Genomic DNA, 20,750 nt, shown 5'->3' with positions numbered 1-20,750 from the left:
TTTTACATTCCCAAGCCAATGTCTCTAATGTCAAGAAATTTCTGGTGCCATACTCATAAGTCAATGACACGGTGGATATCCCGCTAGCGTCGGTGTGGAAGGCCCTGAAATTAGTAGTCGGGGAGTGGATTGCAATAGCAGCACGACAACCGCTAACGTAAAGAGGCCAAGCAGCAAGAGACAACGGAACAGGAAACTATTCACAAACAAACTGGTGCCCAGAAAATGTGGAGAGACTTAGAAAAGGTGCGACTCCACCTCAAAATACTGGACAGGACCGAGCAGTATGCTTGTGCACCGGCTGCGTACTTGCACAGGAATGGTTAAAAAGATCCACTCCGGGACCTCCGCCACGGCGGAGACAGCAAGTGAAATTGCACAAGCATTCAGAGCCTTTTACAGAATCTATGGATTGGCAGACACCCTAAACAGGGACACCACGAAATACATGGAGGACACCACTCTCACCCCACTTCCAGACAATCAGTCTTTCGTACTGGAGAACACAATTCGATTAGAAGAGGTCCTCTCCGCCATCAGCCACCTGAAGTCACTCGGCCCAGACTGCTATACTGCACTATTCTATAAAACCTTTTGCCAAGAACCTGGCTCTACTGTTCTTACGCAGACACATACTCCATAAGGGAGGCTATCAAATCCACTGGGCAAAAACCCCACCGGACGTGGGTCTTACCGCCCAATTGTTTGCTTAACATGGATGCAAAGCTCTTCGCTGGTATGCTAGCAGCACACCTCAAACCTTTAATGCTGCGGCTGATCGATTTTGATCAGGCATTTTTCATACCGACCCGCCAGGCAAGCGACAATACACAATTCTCACTGCACTTACTTGATAAAATACATCGGTCTAAGCAAGAAGCATTTTTATTATCCATGGACGGACAAAAAGCGCTCAATGGTGTGCATACCTGTTTGCCACTCTTAGACGGTTCAACCTGGGACCCCGTTTTTGCAAATGGATCAAGAGCATATACCAAGCCTGAGAGCGTCCGTCAAAGTTAATGAAACACGGTCTTCTCCCCTCCTGATACAGAGAGGAACGAGGCAGGGCTGCCCACTGTCCCTTCTCCTCTTTGCGCTATACATAGAACCGCAAGCACAGCACCTGAGAGATAACCCCAACATTCATGGCATCCCGTTAGTTAGCCTATACGCTGACGATGTCATTCTCTCAGTTACAGACACTTTAAAATCCCTCCCCGCACTAACTGCAGAGCTGAGTGTGTTCGGCGATGTGGCGGGTTTCAAAACTAATGTCCAAAAATCACAGATTCTCAACTTGACAATCACCCCGGCCCTTGAAATGTCCCTACGGTCCATACATCCATTTCAGAGGCCATCGGATTTGCTACCTTACTTGGGCATCGTATTAGCACGCACTGCACATAAGACAGCTACCGTCAACTACTCTAACCTCCTCTCCCAGATGCGTAGACACCTCTCCGCGTGGGAACGCCTTCAATTGTTTTGGATGGGAAGGACTGCGGCAATCAAGATGACCATACTTCCTAGCCTCTTACATATCTTTCAGACACTCCTATTAACTCCTCTGTCGACAGCTTTGAAAGGGCTGCAAACGACTATTAATAAAATTATCTCGGATGGCAAGACACCACGTCTGCATAAGCAGCAGATGTATCACCCCAAAACACTGGGCGGGCTTGCGGTCCCCCATATCCTGCGTTACTACCAAGCTGCTTAACCGCGTTATGTTGTGGATTGGAATCGCTTGGTGTCCTCCCCTCTTCCCCGAGACAGCAACCTGGAAATTTCAAACGATGGTGTGAAGCTGGCTGTAAATGCTTAGGCTCTCTCTTTGATGCAACTGCTTTCCTCTCCTTCAACCAACTCAAAACGGACTATTCCCTCTCAGACATGGACTATGTACAGTATCTTCAAGTGCACCACTGGGAGCAGAGGACGACAATTGGAAAGGGAGGAGGTCGAGCAACGTTCCCATTTGAAAAGTGGCTTATTCTCAAAACAGACATCATCGCTTAGTCTCCAACATATTTGTTGCTAGGAGGTGACCAACCCATACTGAAGACCAATGGACAGGTGCAAAGGGAGACAGAACTTGGTAGATCACTATCAGCCAAAGACCGGGCTGACATACTAGAGTGCACCACATATCTCATTCCATGGCGGGTACTGAAATGGCATATAAGATTGCCTCTTATTGGTACCTTACACAGCTGAGACTCCAGAAATGGGCCCCTCAGAGATCCCTGGAATAGTGGAAGGGATGCGGCAACAATGGTTCTCTACTTCACTTACTACGACATTGCCCCAGGCTCTCTCACCTCTGGGACAAGGTCCTTGATAATAGCAACAAAGCACTTGAGACCATATATATATATATACACATTATTTTATTTGGGGTTTTATTTTAAGACCCCAACTTCATTATTTTGTATTGGAGGGGGGTAGCAGTACCAGTTGGGGCCCAGGTGTGGTGCTGGGCGTATTTCAGCTTTGAGTTGGAGTAATTTACTATCATTTTGGGCCCTTGCTAAACTGTAGTAACTTCAGGAGGGCAGAATAGCAACAGGCTTATTCTTTTGTGGTTTGGTTCACACATCCCTCCCTAAACCCCTCTCTGACTCTACCTTAACCCAGCCTTAGTTTCACCCTAATCCCTCCCCCCACCCTTTCAGTAGTAAGCATTCCCAATTTTCCAGCCATTCCACCCCCCCACAAACACATTTACTTATAAAATGTATACTTACATGTGAAGAGAGTTTTGAACAGGCCTCAAAATGGGCAGAAGAATGAATAAGAAAACAGAAAACCTGAGAAGTACACAGCAAAACGGATGATACAAATCCAACAAAATAGAAATAAACAGTACCCGTCTACAAAATGACCTGATGGGACCATGAAAGCAATAGAAAGATATATAGTAACCCATAATAAATGTGGCTGTAGGTAAGATGGGGAGGGAAGACAGCAGTGTAACAATGATGGCAAATGTTAATAATGTTAAAATGGAACTACTATCACCCTAGATCACTTTAAAGAATACTGTCACTTTTCTCAGAGGATCGGGTAGCCATCATAATTAAAGCGTAATAGATACCAATGTGGATTACTGTTATTAACGATTCCTCAGCTTGTTGAGAAAACTAGACTAAAATATTAAAAATAAAATTAATCAACTGTAATTCTCATCAACGCAAAGCACTCACAACATCAGTACATCACTGGCTGGCTACAATGTCTTCAATCACATTCAAAAGCACAAACTAACATGATTATGATACCAATTTTGACAGACAGTAAGGAATTCAAGTGTTCACTGAGTACACCATCTATTCCATCAAACATTCGGGGGTGTAAATCACTCGGAGTGTAGCGCCACACTGAAACCCATCATATATCACATTCAAAGTAGATCAACCTGTTTATTTTCAAGAAATTATCAGAAGCATTACTTTGGAGTCAGCTTTTCACTACAAACTCAGTATCACCTTTCAAAATTAACCTACAGACCTTGGATGCCTCAACTCACGTAGCACAATATAAATAAAGAACCATAAAACAACACTGTGGTTCTTTTCCCTGCAAATCAGTCAGTCACAACAATGCCCGAGACCTTCTGTCCTTTGCCAATAAAGTTAAAGTGAAGAGTTTCTAGACAAATCCTCAAAGAGCAAAGCAAACATTTCATGACGTGATGGGGTGTGGTCTGGATGAGTCATTACTGAGAACGTTTTCCTTCTGCTGTGCAGTGGGTGAACTCTGGTCCCCTCCTCACAGACTTCATTAGCAACTACAGCAGTCACATTCAGCATGGCCAGAAATTTGGATATAAGAAAGTCCTATCACCAGTGGCAGTCTTTGTCCACCCATGGTTCTGCTCAAAAGTCGCAATACCCCCCATTCAAACCTTTTCATCCACTCTATGAGGGGTGAATGACTTGCGCCATTGAACAAAAAGCTCTTGGGGCATTAAAAGACGAATCTGAGGGTGTATAGCTATGGAATTAACTGCAGTGGCTCTCTGCTCTTGGCCACAAAGGGCCCTAGTGTTGTTGTATCCTCCATAAGGCCATATGGGCAGCCTCCAATCTACAAATTTTCTAAAATGCACAAGGAAATTTATATTATTTTAGCTCTTAGCATAATCAGTCATTGTTGGAGTACCAAAGGACACCAACATTTGACTGTACAATTTAGGAACTATTCCATCTACCAGTATCTTCTAATGGCCCAGAATAAATATGAATTCTTACTTGGTGACAAATGTTGCGACCCACCAAGTGGATGTTACTAACTGGAGGTTAAAGAGTTTGTTAAGCTCCAGCAAACCAGGAGTGTCAATTCTATTGAGTGGGCTGTCCAGGAACTTACAAGCAAAATTAATCACTTAGTAGTTACGGGTGACAGTTTGAGACAGACCTGTCCAAAATACACATTGGAAACGCTGCTACTGGTGCCACTGGAGGAGGAGCTCTTGCTTGAATGGTTCCCACCACTGGACATGCTGGTTCTCGTCCCCCTATTAAAAAAAAATCTTAAATAAACATGGAGTCAAATATAGAGCATGTGTTTAGCATCAAGCACAAAGTAACAAGGACCATCAAGCACAAACACTAACAAGCCAAAATATTTTGGTAGCGCTTCAGTGAACAAGTCTACTTAAAATGTGCACGTAAATGCCAGAGACACAAGGAGACAATTTAATAGTCAGCAGGTTAACAGGAGAGAAAGCAATGCCTTCAGGTCCAAACAAATGTCCTTTCAATTGTAACACTCTTATTGAATAATTCATTCCTCATTCAATTTAAGAATGTATTTCGAAGTGGGTTGCCTTACAATTGTCTCATTAACAGATCTGCAGACTTCTCTCCTGTGCCTCCACTGTTGGGTTTTAACAATCCACACACAATTATTAAACCTCTATTCATGCCTACTCTCCCGCAGCTGTTCAGCTCTCTAACTAGCATCAGCTCAGACTGCTTCAATCCTGTCACAGTCAACCTGCTTAGAATCCCATTCCAAGCACCACCCAGTATCCTTGGTCCTTTCTAGTAACTTTTGCCACAAACCTCTTCATTATGTCCTGCCACAAACCATTATCTTCCATGCTTATCATCCATTACGTCAACCTGAGCTGTAACATCAAGTGCCAAAGGACCCCACCTATCAACCCCACCTATGCAAAGCACATCTCTAATCCAACTTGATGTCTTAGTTCCCGTCTAGCTAAACAGCCACTCATCTTCCTGTGGATATCTCCAGTGGCTCTCTTATACCTGCATTCCTCTCATTCTTGGGTCACCTTAGGCGGTGTTATTTCAATAATAACACTCCTATCATCTTTGTAACATGCGCACCCAAATCCTCAGTTCTTTCTGATTGTTTCTTTAAAAAATATTTTATTCTATTGAGACAATCATAAAAAAAAAAATTGTTCCAGTAAACAGAGCCAGACAAAGTCTTCCGGTATAAGAATAACGGCAACAGTCGGATATTAGATTACCTAGTGGCAGTCGCCAGTATGTAGTTATAGTTAGGATCTAGTTTCCATAGAAAAAGCATTTTTTGACTTGGCTATAAACTTTCTTGGAGGTGGATCACGGCTAGCCAATAAGATAACCACTGCAACTGGCCAGCAAGGCAGTAGGAGTTAAAGTCAGGTGCATCCAGACCACCATCATCTGTGGGGGGAGCTGCATTTTAAGTAGACCGACGCAACATCTCCAAGAGCCCCGAATAAGATGCAGCGATAGAGTTCAATGTCTTGAAAACACCCGGGGGGAGGGAGGGGGACTATGAAGGGCAGCATCACTAAATTGTATAATAATTTTGGTAGGGTCACCATATAAGAGTGCCAATCGACCTGCCAAAGACAGGGGCAATGTGATCCAGAATTTCACCTGTGGTCTCAAGGTACTAATGGCCATGAACAGGTTTTCATCCAATGGGTCTGTATGCGATCTGTACACATATATGCCAAAATATTGAAATATGAAGTGGGCAACCGGTACGTTCTGTTAATCTAAGGACACAGAGTCTTGGGTGACAGTGCCCACAAATGAAAATGTATGTGATTTGGTATGATTGACCTGGAGGTCTGATAAGACACAAAACTATTGCAATGTAGTAGAATAGGTGTGAGATCCATGCTCAGGCCCCAAGCATACACTTCCATGTTGTCTGCAAATAATAACACAGAATGGAGCTGGGGTCCTCGTGGGAAACCCCAAACAGAAGCCTGCTGTCTACGTTTCTGTGCCAGGGGTTCTACAGCTAGGACAAACAGGAGGGGGGACAGCGGGCATCCCTGTCTCGCCCCACAGGAAATCTGATATTGTGAGTAGATATGTGCCCCTGTTCTCTCACTGTGGGCTTAGTATAGAGGAGTTTTACCCAGGCGAACAAGGTGGGTGGAATGTTAAATTTCTACAGTACCGACCACATATAGTCCCAACCTTGGGAGTAAAATACTGCTGGAGGTCTAAGGAAAGGCAGCCCATGTTTGTGTAAGGGTTGGGAGCTATTTCCATTACTTGATACAGTCTATCTATATTTAAGGAGGTACGTCTGCATGGAATAAAACCACAATTGGTCAATGTGGATTAAGCTGGGTAGGAGAGGGAGTGGACCGCGCACCAAGACTTTACTCAGTATTTTATACTCCGAGTTCAGAAGGGTGAGCGGTCTGTAGGGAGAAAGTTCCATAGGGACTCGGCTGGGTTTAAGTAGGAAGGTGACCAGGGCTTGACTAGTCAATGAGGCTGCATCTAATGAGGCTTTGTACAATTTCTCCAGGTGGGTGGTCAAGCAGGAAGCAAACAGAGTAGAATTCAACAGGCAACCCATCTATTCCCAATGTTTTGTTATGCGTCATGTTGCTAAGAGCTTGACATATTTCACCGTGCATCAGCGGGGCTTCCAATGTGGTACGTGCTCAAATAACTCAGCGTGTTGGATTCTGATTTCCTGCAGATTATCTAGACATGTAGGGTCATGTGCCGTCTCCTGTTCAAGAATCCCCAGATGAGTTTCTATGTGTTATAAGTCCTGGAGAACTGATTGCCTGACACCTGGGGCCATGGCGACAGACACTCCCCTGATCACCACCTTAAATGCTTTCCATTGTATAAGTGGTGAGGATGCTGTACCGGCAAGGTCGGTAAAATATGTGTCTGATGTCGTAGCTAAGGTGTCCCTGAAAACTACATCTCCTAACAGTATGGGTTGCATGCGCCATGTGGGGAAATCGGTGTAGAAACTCTACCCCAGGCCATCTCTCTCTCTCGAGCGGATTATGGTCTGAGAATGTTTTAACCAGGTAGGCTGCTTCAGGAAATGTCTTAACATTTGAGTGGGGAAGAGAAATCAGTCCTAAAAGGCATGTAGGCCATGTGGGGCGAAATAAAAGGATTATTCATGCATTCCGATGTTAAAGGCTCGCCAAATATCCACCAAAGGCAAATTCAACACCTAACTGGAGAGGGCCTTTGCCTGCCTAACAGAACCACCACTGATTTCACCAAATATTAACACTATGCAATTCATAGAGCCGATTGCAACCCCTACTGCCTGCACGGCTTGGAGCAAGGACATTGACACCAATACACCCCCCACCCCCACTACAGAAGATCAATGGTCCTACTGTGGTGGCCAGATGAAACTCCTACCACCCAAAGCAAGGGGGGAAATCAAGTTTGCAGCGGTGAGAGAGTACGGCTGGTTTCGTCCCTCCCGTATGCTCAGCCCAGAGGTCTGACTGCTCTCCATAATAACAAGGAGGGGTGATATCTTAGAGTGGCTGTGCCAGGTCCTTGGCGGCAGTTTGATTCCGTGCTTCAAAGGACCTACTGGCGTCAAACCGCATCTGGAGACGACTGATTCAGAGCAGCCTGCTTGGTGGTCGTCACGGCAAAACCATGGCGGGCGGAGCGGAGGCAGGTGACTCCTCTGCCAAAAGCAACAAGGGCCTCAAGACCCGCGGTGGCACAACACAATCAGAGTCATCTCTGGGAAATCTGATCCTCCTGGAATGAATAAAGCTGGTGAGAAAAGGAGCTCGGAGTCAAGTGTGGTGGTGTCTTCAACGGCGTGTGCAGCAGGATTGTGGGCAAATATATTTTAAAAACCTGCACAATCTTGCGCCCTGAAAATAGACTTGAAGATAGAAAATATTTCCGAAGCTGTGGTTGATGTAACCCCGCGGCGGGCAGGCAAGCTGAGGGAGCCAGTGTGGAGGAACAAACCCGTCCTGAGGAAGGAACAGAAGCCCTTCTGTCAGGGAGATAAACTGTGCTGGTTGGCGTCTCGGGGGAGGAAATGGACCTCCTAACCACTGGAGGTACAATTTCTAATACATGAACAGTAACTGACGGGAAGATTTCTAAGGTGGTTGAAGGGGAAGCCACAGCTATATCTCTAACCTTTGCAGTGGGATCAATGGTGGAGAGTGAACCCAGGAAGAACCATGTACATCAACCCCAGCATCACCCTGCTATCACCCCTACTAAATCTGGTCTTGATATTGAATCAGGGGATACGTTTTTCTCATTATCAAATCATTCTGATTGGTCAGGTTGAGAGTCATGAGAGAGACAGTGTCAAGCACATTAAACAATCTAAGTAGTGGGGATGAGAGACAATGAGCTGTGCATCCCGAGGCTTCCAGTGACATTATCATGACAGTCAGGAAAGACAGCAACTTCTTTGGGATTATTCGGTCTCTCCATGCTTGGAAGGGGGTGATCAGGGAGTCCGAAGTATGGCACTGGAGGGCCAGGAGTTATTCTCACTAGGAGTAATATAAATGTATAATGGCACTTCGGGAAGAGACTCTTATTGAAGGTCACAAAACTCAATCTGCCTGTCAGAAGATAGAAGGGGCCAGCCGAAGGGTTGACAAAACGTGCTCTGAATTTGCAATAAGAAAGGGGGAAGCTAAAGATAGTGTTTCACTTTCAAATGTCACAATACTGACTCAAAAAAAAAAAAAAAAAAAAACCACAACTGAGATCCTGGAATCCCAAATGGTAGATACCCAGTGGAAATTAAAGAACTTTGAGAACAGGTTAAGGCGCAATAATTTGAGAGTGTTGGTTATTCCAGAGGGTCACGAGAGAGATGTCGTCTGTAAATATATTGTTAGGCTTATCAAAGGTGCATTCCCAGAGTTGGCTAGCTGGGACTGGGATAAAGAATTACAACGACCCATAGATTCCCCTTCAGAAACAATACACAGGTTATCTAAGGAAGGGTCCAAACCTGGACTGATATTGTGTCATGATTATCAGACCAGCCTGTGGTGGTAACTGGAGAATCTGGGTTTGGTAACTTATAAATGTTGCAATACAAAACAAGAGAGAGTAAGTATTCCAGAAATGACGGAGTCATTTAAAAATATCCTTTATTTACATCCTGCGAAGCACACACATTGACCTGCAAGTAATTGACTGTATTTCCTCTCTTCAGCAGAAGTTCCATGTGCTGACTTAATTAGAATACATGTGGTGATTACGTAATCAGGTGAGGCCCATCTATAAATACCAGCATAACTGCCTGACTTTGGGAACTGTCAATGAAAGCTTTGTGATTTATGTGAGAGGCTTCGAGAGTTACAACTCTGTACTTACTTAAAGACAGATTGTTTTGTGAAAACTGAAGGAACAGTTTACTCAATTTATTTTGTGAAAACTAGTAGAAATGTCAAGTCAAAGTTAGTTTATAGAACAGATTGATTCTGAGATGTGATAACAGAGCTTTTTGAAAGGATGTTAAGTGGAAGTTAATTTAGAGAAACTGAATATTTCTGAGAGATCATAAAAGTATTTTCTTTTTAAGAAGGTCAAGTTGAAGTTAATTTACAGAAACAGACTATTTTTGAGATGTGATAAAACAGCGTTTTGAAAGACTTTAATCAGAGAATCACAGAACATTCATGTATTTTGGAGAAAGAGAATAGGAGTGCAATTACAAGGTGTTGACAAGCTTGAAAGCAACCAGTACTTTCATTTTTGGTGAATATTCTTTGGGTGATTTTTGTCTTCTGGTATTTTAAAAGACTAAGTACTATTTTAAAAAATCCAGCATAATTCGTTTAAAGGTTAATACAGTTTCCGAACTTAAGTTATATGAATATAAGACTGTATATTCTTGGGAAGATAAGACTAGAAACCAATTTCCTTCAACAATCCTAAATTACCTGGTATTGGAAAGTAATCCAACAAACTACATATCTGGTTCATTCATCATAAATCCAACAGATGAGAGTAGGTTCATACAATCATATCTGTTGAAAGTATATCAAGCCTTTTGATATATGACATCTGATTTCATAGTCTTTATTATTGTCACAGGTCTCCCTCCCTGCAGTACCCTTCCCAAAATCCCTTTCCCTCATCCGGCCACTCCGCACCTATGATAAATAATATAGTCGCAGAGTCGGTGCTGCCAGAAGGTGGGCATTGGAGGGTACTGCTCCGGAGGAAAGTGCTCCGGACATATTGATTTATTTAGGAAACTTCTTCCTGCGTCAGGCCTTATTCAATCTGGCTCATCCAGATCGTAAACGCCTAGTAGAGGACCTGACTATTGCCATTTTGCAGTAGAGCGACACTGGCACTCACACCGGTTAATTCAACCTTTCCAAGCAAAGGATGGTCAGGTCTATTTAATGAATCCGGCCAAACTGAAGGTGGTTTGGCGTGATACATTTAATTTTTTCACTTCTGAGATAAAGGCAGAAGAGTTTCTCCATAGCTTAGACTCAGTATAGAAGCTCAGCAAGATAGTTTTTATTTTTGTTTTGTTTTTTTCCCCAATGGGTTACTGATAATATCATTCGGTGCAGGCTCTTCTTTTTCTACATATAGTAGAGTTTTTTTTTTCCAGAAGTCTGAGAAGGTGGTGTTTTGGTTACTTGTGTTTTTTTGTCCCCCCAATGGGTTACTAATAATTTAATTCAAGCTGGGTCTGTGGTGTGGGCTATTTTTCTACATATAGCAAAGGGTTTTGTTTTTCCAGGAGTTTGAGTAGGTGGTACTTTGATCACTTGTGTTTTTTTTTTTTCCTTTTTTGTTCTCTCTGGGGACCAACATGAGAATTAATTATCTTAATTAGGGGGGCTGGGCACACAGAGGGGGCAGCACTCAATCACTAGACCTGGGTGGTCCAATTGCTTTCGTGAGGTGGCAGGAGAAGGAGGGGTTGGGGGGGGGGGGGGGGAAGAAAAGAAGTGGGAAAAGTACTTGTGTTTATGCTCAATATTACTCCAGACACATCTCGACATATAGGAAGCTTTGGCTTTTAAGGTTGAAATGATAATAAGTAGCAGCCTCTGCAGCATCAGCAGCTGCCAAGTGTATTCATCTACAAATATGTCCGGGGATAAAACATGTATCAGCCCCATCAACCTTTGTGGCCTCAATGATAGGAATAAGAGCCAGGAAGGCCCTCCGCTTGAGATGTATGAAGGCGGATCTGGTTACAAGAAACTCATATTCCATGAACAAACGCTTTTGGCTGTAAGATCTGGAGCTGTCATTAATGGCGTGTACTCGTCAAGGGCTAACATCAATGGGGGTCGCAATATTGCCAAACAAAGCTGTCTGTTCTTGTAAACGGGTCAAGGAAGATCAATTTGGCCGCTGGGTCATCATTGAGCACGATATTGAGGGCGCCCAGCTCACAATATGTTTGATATATGACTACAATACTGATGAGACAAAAGTGCTTGATTTTCTGAACACAGAGCTGGTTTTCTGACTGTAACCCCTTGTTTTGTGTGGGGATCTACACATCCATGTTGATATACATAACGACCTACATGGGAATCAGCCCTTTTCAGAGAGAAAACTGGGTATTTATGAGGCCTTACAGCACTTTGTGAAGGACCATGGTCTAGTGGATGTCTGGGTCAAACAGAGCTCCAGAACCAGGTTTTACCTTTTACTCTGCCCCGCACAACAAATTAGTCGGTTTAGATTATTTTTCTTGTGTCCACTGCCCTTGCGGGCCAGGTAGGGATTGAGAGTTTTCCAAGAGCTATGTCGGACCATAACCCTCTTGTGTTGGAAATCCCGGTTGAAGAGGCTGTGAGCAGCAAGAAATGTTGGACTTTTGATAGGAAAGTTCTTTTAGATCCAGCATATAGGGATCACATGTCTAAATGTATTCTAGAAGATTAATAGAGGGAATGCTTTGGTAGGCTCAGTCTGGGACTCTTAAGAGCACATTTAGGGGGAAACCCCTCATTTGTTCTCTTCATCAACAAAAGATAAAGCAAGTTGAGATCCACAAATTGATCGATCAGATTGCTTTGGTAGAAGCTGAAATTATTAGATGCATTGGTAGTGGGTTGGATGCTCAGGAATCACAGGTATTGTGGCACAGTGGCTGCTGGCAAAACATATTAGACAGAAAGATTGCAAATTGGATTTTGGCTATAGAAAATCAGGCAGTACAGCTGTGTAAGTCTCCAATGGATATCTTGAGGACTTTTAGGGAATTTTATGCAGACTGAAGAGTTAGTCACCCACAAGGCCAGGTATGAAGTATTTTAGATCTATCTACGCCTAAGATTAACAAAGAAGAAGCCATGCTAGAAGCACCAATATAGGTGGAAGAGATTTATGAAGCAATGTGCTCTTTGGCAACAGGCAAAGCCACTGGCCCTGATAATATTCCAGTTGAATTATATAGGCTCTTTTTTCCAGCGATTCAACAAGGTATGCAATCAGCTTTTCTACAGACCCAAGATGGGATGACTCCAAGCTCATGGGAATTCAATTGCATTGTTGTTTTTAAGAAAAAAGGAAAATCAGCGGTACTGCCAGGGTCATACAGGCCAATCTCCCTAATCAACTGTGATGGCAAAATCTATGCCAATGTATTGGCTAAAGGGTTGGGCAGAGTTACTGCCACCTTAGTGTCCCCCCCATCAATATGGTTTTATTTCAGGAAGTCCATATTTGCAGAGTTATTTTGCAGAGTTATTACTCTACTTGATATCGCGCAAGCTACAGGGTTGCCACTTGGTCTCACCTTATTAGATGCCAAGAAGGCGTTCAACCACGTATCGTGGCAGTTTTTGTGAGCTGTGTTGCAATGGAAGGGCTTTGGGAATTAGTTTATTTTGGCCATTAGAGATCTGTATAAGGCCCCCAGAGCCAGGAGTAGGATAATGAGACAAGAATCTGAAAGGTTGTACATCTTTAGGGGCACCAGACAAGGGCGTTCGTGCTCCCAGTCACTATTTGCGTTATATAGTGACCCTTTCTTACAAAAATTAGAGGGGAGCAGGCTTATCAATCCTGTCATTGCTAACCAGGTTGAGTATAGGGCCCTGGCATATGCAAATGATATAGTGGTTCTTACCATAGATCTGGTCACCTCCCTCACTGAGATGGAGGCTTTAGCTAGGCAGTTTGGGCTATGTTATGGTTATAAGCTCAACAAAGACAAGACACAAATATTATGTAGAAGGAGTAGGATTTGAGGACCCACAAGTAGTCTCTGAGGCAATGTACCTTAGGGTGAATCTGACAACAGCTTTAGATAAGATTGTGGAGTTGAACATGGCACCAATACTGGGTAATATCAAGCAGGATTTGGAAAGAATGGATCATTTACATTTGTCACTATTTGGAAGGGGTAATGTTCTGAAAATGACCATCTCACCAAAGGTGCTATACATCTTTGGGACGATTCCTCTAGAAATTAACAATTTTGGTTGTCTAGTTTAGATAGCATCTGTTTCAGATTTCTCTGGGGATATCGCAGACCTAGGAGAGCAGCCAAGTGGAAGATTTTGCCAAGGCTCTTGGGTGGGGTGATCAGTTCTCAGTTTCCCTTCCTACTACTGGGCATGTATGTTGTAACATATGGACATTTTGCTCTCCTATAATCTGGGTGGGACCAGCTTTGCTGAAACTCTAACTATTTATGAATTAACAATGGGGACTCAAGACAATGGCTATCTGGACAACAATTTATAACAGTTATTATTTAAAAAAAACTAGGTTTAAGACTTTAAATGCTGCATTTTAATAGTTACTTGGCATCCCTAAATTGAATTTATATACTCCCATGACAGACTCCTCTATTCTCCCTGCGGTTTTTCAGGATCATTTGACTACTAAATGGGTACAGAAGAGCATTATATCCCTGGGTGATTTATGTATTAAATGGGCAAATCTGCTCATTTGTCAATCTACAAGAATGATTTGGTTTGCACAGGCGGGTAAGGTTTTTAAAAAAAAAAATATCTTCAGCTTCTAGACTTTCTTTGTAAAAACATGAAGGATTTGAAGACAGTAACTAGTATCCCTCTGGTGGAAGCAGTAAAACAAAAATCCAGGATTGGGATAATTTAGGATCTATTGATCCAGGTGCTCCCAGGTGATCTTGGGATACAAAAATCAAAAGGGGAGGCTAAACTGGGGGTGGAGGGGCCCTATATTCAGGAGTCCTTGGAAGTAGGTAATCGGGTTCTTTTAACTGCTAGTTTGAACAGCTAACACTTTATGACAATTTTTAATCCCTATTATACTCCTGCAAAGATAGCAAAATGGGATTCCAGCTTTGGGGTAAATGCAATAGATGTGGTACTCCGTTTCGGGATTCTTTACATATGTTTTTCTTATGCCCTAAATTGGATAGATTTTTGCAGGAGGTTGGGAGGTTTCTGGGATCAATTATAAGGGTACAGCTTCAAATTACTCCAGTACTGCTGTTCCTGGGGGTGAACAATCACATGGAAGGTAATGACTGACTGAGACAGGTGGCAGAACTGCTATTCGTGGCTATGGCAGTCGCCTGCTTGTGTATTACCTCCCAATGGCTAAGCCCAAATATCCCTACTTTCTTAGCCTGTATAGCAAAGTTCTTAGCAGTCTATAACACTGAGGTGCCCTTATATGAATGTAAAGGGTGCAGGAAAGAGACGGGGACTTATGATATGGGCTCCGGTTACTGCTTGGCTGGGGGGGAATCAGTAAGGTAGAACTCAGGGAGGAATTTTAGTGCTGGGCTCCTGAGTCTTCAGGATTTCTATTTTAACTTGTGAAGCCAAACACATGTTGAAGGGGTTGCCCGATGGTCACGTGTAATCACTTGTCGAGTTCCTTAAAACTATGTGATACAGATGTACTTGCACTTTGGCACTGATCCTCAAACGGTCAATGGGAATGTTGTAAAACCGAAGGACAATGGGGCCGCTAGGAAGTTATATTGGTTATTGTTTGTATATCTACAGGGAGTGCAGAATTATTAGGCAAATGAGTATTTTGACCACATCATCCTCTTTATGCATGTTGTCTTACTCCAAGCTGTATAGGCTCGAAAGCCTACTACCAATTAAGCATATTAGGTGATGTGCATCTCTGTAATGAGAAGGGGTGTGGTCTAATGACATCAACACCCTATATCAGGTGTGCATAATTATTAGGCAACTTCCTTTCCTTTGGCAAAATGGGTCAAAAGAAGGACTTGACAGGCTCAGAAAAGTCAAAAATAGGGAGATATCTTGCAGAGGGATGCAGCACTCTTAAAATTGCAAAGCTTCTGAAGCGTGATCATCGAACAATCAAGCGTTTCATTCAAAATAGTCAACAGGGTCGCAAGAAGCGTGTGGAAAAACCAAGGCGCAAAATAACTGCCCATGAACTGAGAAAAGTCAAGCGTGCAGCTGCCACGATGCCACTTGCCACCAGTTTGGCCATATTTCAGAGCTGCAACATCACTGGAGTGCCCAAAAGCACAAGGTGTGCAATACTCAGACATGGCCAAGGTAAGAAAGGCTGAAAGACGACCACCACTGAACAAGACACACAAGCTGAAACGTCAAGACTGGGCCAAGAAATATCTCAAGACTGATTTTTCTAAGGTTTTATGGACTGATGAAATGAGAGTGAGTCTTGATGGGCCAGATGGATGGGCCCGTGGCTGGATTGGTAAAGGGCAGAGAGCTCCAGTCCGACTCAGACGCCAGCAAGGTGGAGGTGGAGTACTGGTTTGGGCTGGTATCATCAAAGATGAGCTTGTGGGGCCTTTTCGGGTTGAGGATGGAGTCAAGCTCAACTCCCAGTCCTACTGCCAGTTCCTGGAAGACACCTTCTTCAAGCAGTGGTACAGGAAGAAGTCTGCATCCTTCAAGAAAAACATGATTTTCATGCAGGACAATGCTCCATCACACGCGTCCAAGTACTCCACAGCGTGGCTGGCAAGAAAGGGTATAAAAGAAGGAAATCTAATGACATGGCCTCCTTGTTCACCTGATATGAACCCCATTGAGAACCTGTGGTCCATCATCAAATGTGAGATTTACAAGGAGGGAAAACAGTACACCTCTCTGAACAGTGTCTGGGAGGCTGTGGTTGCTGCTGCACGCAATGTTGATGGTGAACAGATCAAAACACTGACAGAATCCATGGATGGCAGGCTTTTGAGTGTCCTTGCAAAGAAAGGTGGCTATATTGGTCACTGATTTGTTTTTGTTTTGTTTTTGAATGTCAGAAATGTATATTTGTGAATGTTGAGATGTTATATTGGTTTCACTGGTAATAATAAATAATTGAAATGGGTATATATTTTTTTTTGTTAAGTTGCCTAATAATTATGCACAGTAATAGTCACCTGCACACACAGATATCCCCCTAACATAGCTAAAACTAAAAACAAACTAAAAACTACTTCCAAAAATATTCAGCTTTGATATTAATGAGTTTTTTGGGTTCATTGAGAACATGGTTGTTGTTCAATAATAAAATTAATCCTCAAAAATACAACTTGCCTAATAATTCTGCACTCCCTGCTATGTCTCCTTTTTTCCTTTCCATAAACCTGGGTTATAGCCAATTCTAATGATTGCAATCAGCGGCAAGGACTTAGCATGTGTAGATGTGGGTAGAATTATTTTCCTTCTATTTATCTGATCAAGTTCGAGGCTGAGGGATATGCTGCTGCTAGAAATTCATTATGATGGTCTTCAATGAAATACTGTTTAGATTCTGTAACCTATGAATTTTTTATGAGCTATGGTAGGTTTTTGTACCTTTGTATCTATGCCTGGTTTTGATATTATGGAATTTTCAATAAAATAAAATAAATAAAAATAAAAAATAAAAAAAATACCCAACTACAAACTGAGGCTAGCATACTTCAAATTCCTGCATTGCCTATACCACACTCCACAGCAGCTCATTTGGATGAAACTTGGAGAGGCCCGCTGCCTGATACACAAATCACTACACGCCACCTTTCTACATCTTGCCTGGGAATGGCCCAGTGGGGCACGGTTTTGGCAGGGGTTATTCAACATACAAACCATCACTGAACATACATTGCCAACCACTCCCCTAGTGGGCCTCCTGGGTTATATCAAGGATGCCTCAGCCCCAGACTGCCGCCTTTTTGCCATGCTCCTACTTTTGGCCAAACGCAGGGTCACCATACACTGGCGCGGGCAATCAATTTCCATTAGAGATGCCTGGCTATATGATATTGCAAACTGCCAGGCGCAACTAACCACATTCTGGGTACAGCTGCTGGTGCGCTCTCTCTCCAGGGACATTTGGGAGCCTTTCCTATTCTTCATGCGCCACAGATTCATACCTTTGTCCTCTCCAGATGGGACGATCCCGGATGGTGGCCACATGTCCACTGACTTTCCGTCCCAGCCACTTTGCCGCCCATGATCTGAGAGCCAAATGTCCCTCCCCCATTTTGCCCCACACAGAGACCACCCTTTTTACTGTCATATTGGGGCTAAGTACACTAAGTCGTTCTTTGTGATCTAGGCGCACTGTGGTTGAGATATGCCTAACTGTTGTTGCTATACAAAGCACTGATGTGCAACTGTGCAACCCTGTTTTAATCCACTCCCACAAACCCCTTTATTCCCACTTTCTACCTCAATATCTTTCCCCCACCCTTATTTGTTCTACTATCTGTATGGGGTTTTGTTGTTTTCCTCTTTACTGTTGTATGTTCAAAATCAATAAAAACAATAAAAAATATATATATATATTAACCAGATATTTGTTTTAGGTAGCTACCCGTAAATATATGTTTCGATGGCTTTGTTTAACAAAATGTACTGCAGCATTCACATCATTTGCAGATTTTTATGCGATAACTTATGCACTGTAATGATATCTCACATATTTTTAGAATTATAATTTTCGTCCCATTTCCCATGAATGCTGGATACTTGTCCTGTTCGTGTACGATAGCATCCTACTATGGATCTGAACTGATACAGCTAAAGGTTACAATATTTAGCAATGCATATTGAATTCCTAGCCCAGACTACAATGTTGGCTAAATTAAGAGCACGACCACAAAAGGTGGAATAAATCTAAATTTGGGAAAATGCCCAACTTCAGGTGTCCTCTTGAGGAGGATCAAGTGCCTGTAGAATAAATCTGTCAAAAGCTGTAAACAAAAAGATCAAATGTTCTCACGTTAGGATACACTTGATATTTTCTAAAACCAGGAAAGATGTGACAATATGAAACACATTTAAGAAGCACAGTACTATCTTGTTTGCCAAACTCTAAATCGGACCCAGAAGCCAATCGAATATAAAATGAGTACTTCCCTTGCTCCTTATACGAACATTCCATCCTGAAGCTGGGTCATCTCATCCATTCACCCTGCAGCCCACTTCTTTTCCCCTTGGGAAACTTGAGATTCACAATTCTCAAAACTCATGAATAAGTTATGTCCCTGCTAAGGATATTGTAAGACAAAGACTTGGAGAATGCAGTAAGACATACGATGGATGCAGCAATCTGTGCCAACTTTAGGCTAATATGACTCAAGATACAACACAGACCTTCTTACTATATGCACTGTAAATGTCAACACACTAAAGGCCAATTCTTTGCCAACTACTCACCAATGATCATCAGAAAACCACTGCGCTGACTGCAATTATATGCAATATGCCACCAATAAGAATATCCAATTCATTCACTGCCAACCTAGTCTTCACCAAGATATGCATGAGGAAAACCTAAAACTTTAAACTCTTGATATCGCCTTGTTTGGTTGACTTCAATATTTAAGTGTCCAAGCCATGTTGCGAGTCTTGAATGCCTTTCTTTCGGTGTCTCGATCATTACACTTTTTACTGGAAGAGTAGCAATCAAGACACCAAGTTCAGAGAAGAAGTTTAAAAGTTGTTTCATCGAGTAAAACGGCTGGGATAATTATACAATTGGGATCCCCTTTCGAATTCTCAAGTGAGATTTTGTAGTCACGTTTATGATATACGCTTACAATAATAATTTCACTTGGAAGAATATAAATTTGTAATTTCCCGAAGGTGGTTTCTAGAAATAAGAATTTGACCACCGAACTGCGTTGAAAAAGAACAAGTGACAAAAATCCTTTAGCACTGAACAAGTACATAGGATTAATCAACTCATGATTTCACAGTGCATAACTGATGTCTGCACGATTTTAAAAACTGAATGCATGAGTTTTTTAAATAATTCTTCCTATTATGTGTGATGTCTGTTTTTATGTGCTTTTTATTGTGTAAAATTGGAAGAAATTGTTAGATATATTTGTATGATAAGAATAACTATTTAACATATATTTTTAGAACAAGATGGGGTCGTTTTCACAGTATCGTTAGACATGTCTTCCTCCAGGTATGAACTAATTGTATGAGTGAATTGGTGAATGGACAAGGTTTGTAGTTGAATACATTTCCCACTTCTAGTAGAAAAAATATTTTATTAAATCTCAGCCTCAGGAGATTATTCAGGACTGCATTCCGGCCATCGTTTCTTTTTTTTGGTCAACCATGCCACTTCAGACAGGAACTAGTTATATGAACATCAGCCTTGGACCTGCTGCTTTTAATGAACAGTCAAGCCTGAACTGCCAGACCAGCAATGTCAACCACAGAGCGTAATTCCACCCCACCCTCACTTCCCGAGTGGAAGTTCTTGCATAACGTGGTCATTGACTCGAAAAGGTCATTTCTTGGCTCACAGTCTTTTGCTTCTGTTCTTGCTGACAGATGATGATAGGCCCTTTGGTTCAATGAAAGGTGTTGGGAATGAATCTTTCTTGGAAGTCTCCCACCATCAGTGCCACAATAGGGGTTACTTGGATGGTAGTATAGAGATTGACCCGGAATTCCAGCAAATTGATACACAGCTAGTTCAATGTCCTGCTGCTGTTCAGAAACTGTTTAAAGGCACCTTAAAAGTGCACATAAAGCACTTTTTTCACAACTGTGGCATGCTACGACAGAGGAGTACAATGTTTTGCCTCAGTAACATCGTTACTCCACTCCTTTAGAATGGAGATCCTTTGTCCATTCTCAGCTTTGAAGGCAGTTGGTGCACAGTCCTAATTTCTTTTCTTCGAATGACAAGGTGACTATCTCAGCTGTGCTAGCACTTATAAATTCAACTTTGGGATATTCAAAATGATCATCCACCACCACACGGAGGTTGTCCCAGAGAAGTTGACAGTTGCTTGGACAAAGCTCTCTGGGGTTTCTCACTATGTTGTAAATCAGGTGGTTTTGGACCTCTTCTTCTAGCCAGATGTCAATCCTTCAGAGCCAGACCTGCGCTCTCGGCTGGACCATGGTCTTGGCCACTCTCTGGTGTACACTGTTGATGACTTGAATTGTCCTATTATATGTCAGCCTCTCTGCCAGTGCTTAATTTGTTTTAAAAAATGCCGGGGGCCTTGTCAGGAGGCCAATGTTATTTGAACAATCCATTGCC

At 42.6% G+C, this 20,750-nt stretch overlaps 1 protein-coding gene across 5 annotated transcripts in view; it reads right to left on the bottom strand.

The window, feature by feature from the left end:
- RAD52 (RAD52 homolog, DNA repair protein) overlaps positions 1–20,750 on the bottom strand; it is a 194,007-nt gene that overhangs the window by 154,022 nt on the left and 19,235 nt on the right. For all 5 annotated transcript variants that reach the window (XM_069228112.1, XM_069228115.1, XM_069228111.1 and 2 more), the window contains exon 2: positions 4,423–4,522. In XM_069228112.1, the coding sequence (XP_069084213.1) occupies positions 4,423–4,506 (84 nt within the window). In that variant the 5' untranslated portion in view covers positions 4,507–4,522. The remainder of the gene's footprint in view (positions 1–4,422; positions 4,523–20,750) is intronic.

This window comes from Pleurodeles waltl, chromosome 4_1, assembly GCF_031143425.1.
Source record: "Pleurodeles waltl isolate 20211129_DDA chromosome 4_1, aPleWal1.hap1.20221129, whole genome shotgun sequence".
Taxonomy (NCBI): Eukaryota; Metazoa; Chordata; class Amphibia; order Caudata; family Salamandridae; genus Pleurodeles; species Pleurodeles waltl.
Note: the sequence above shows the minus strand (reverse complement) of the source record. Positions and strands in the feature narration are given on the sequence as shown.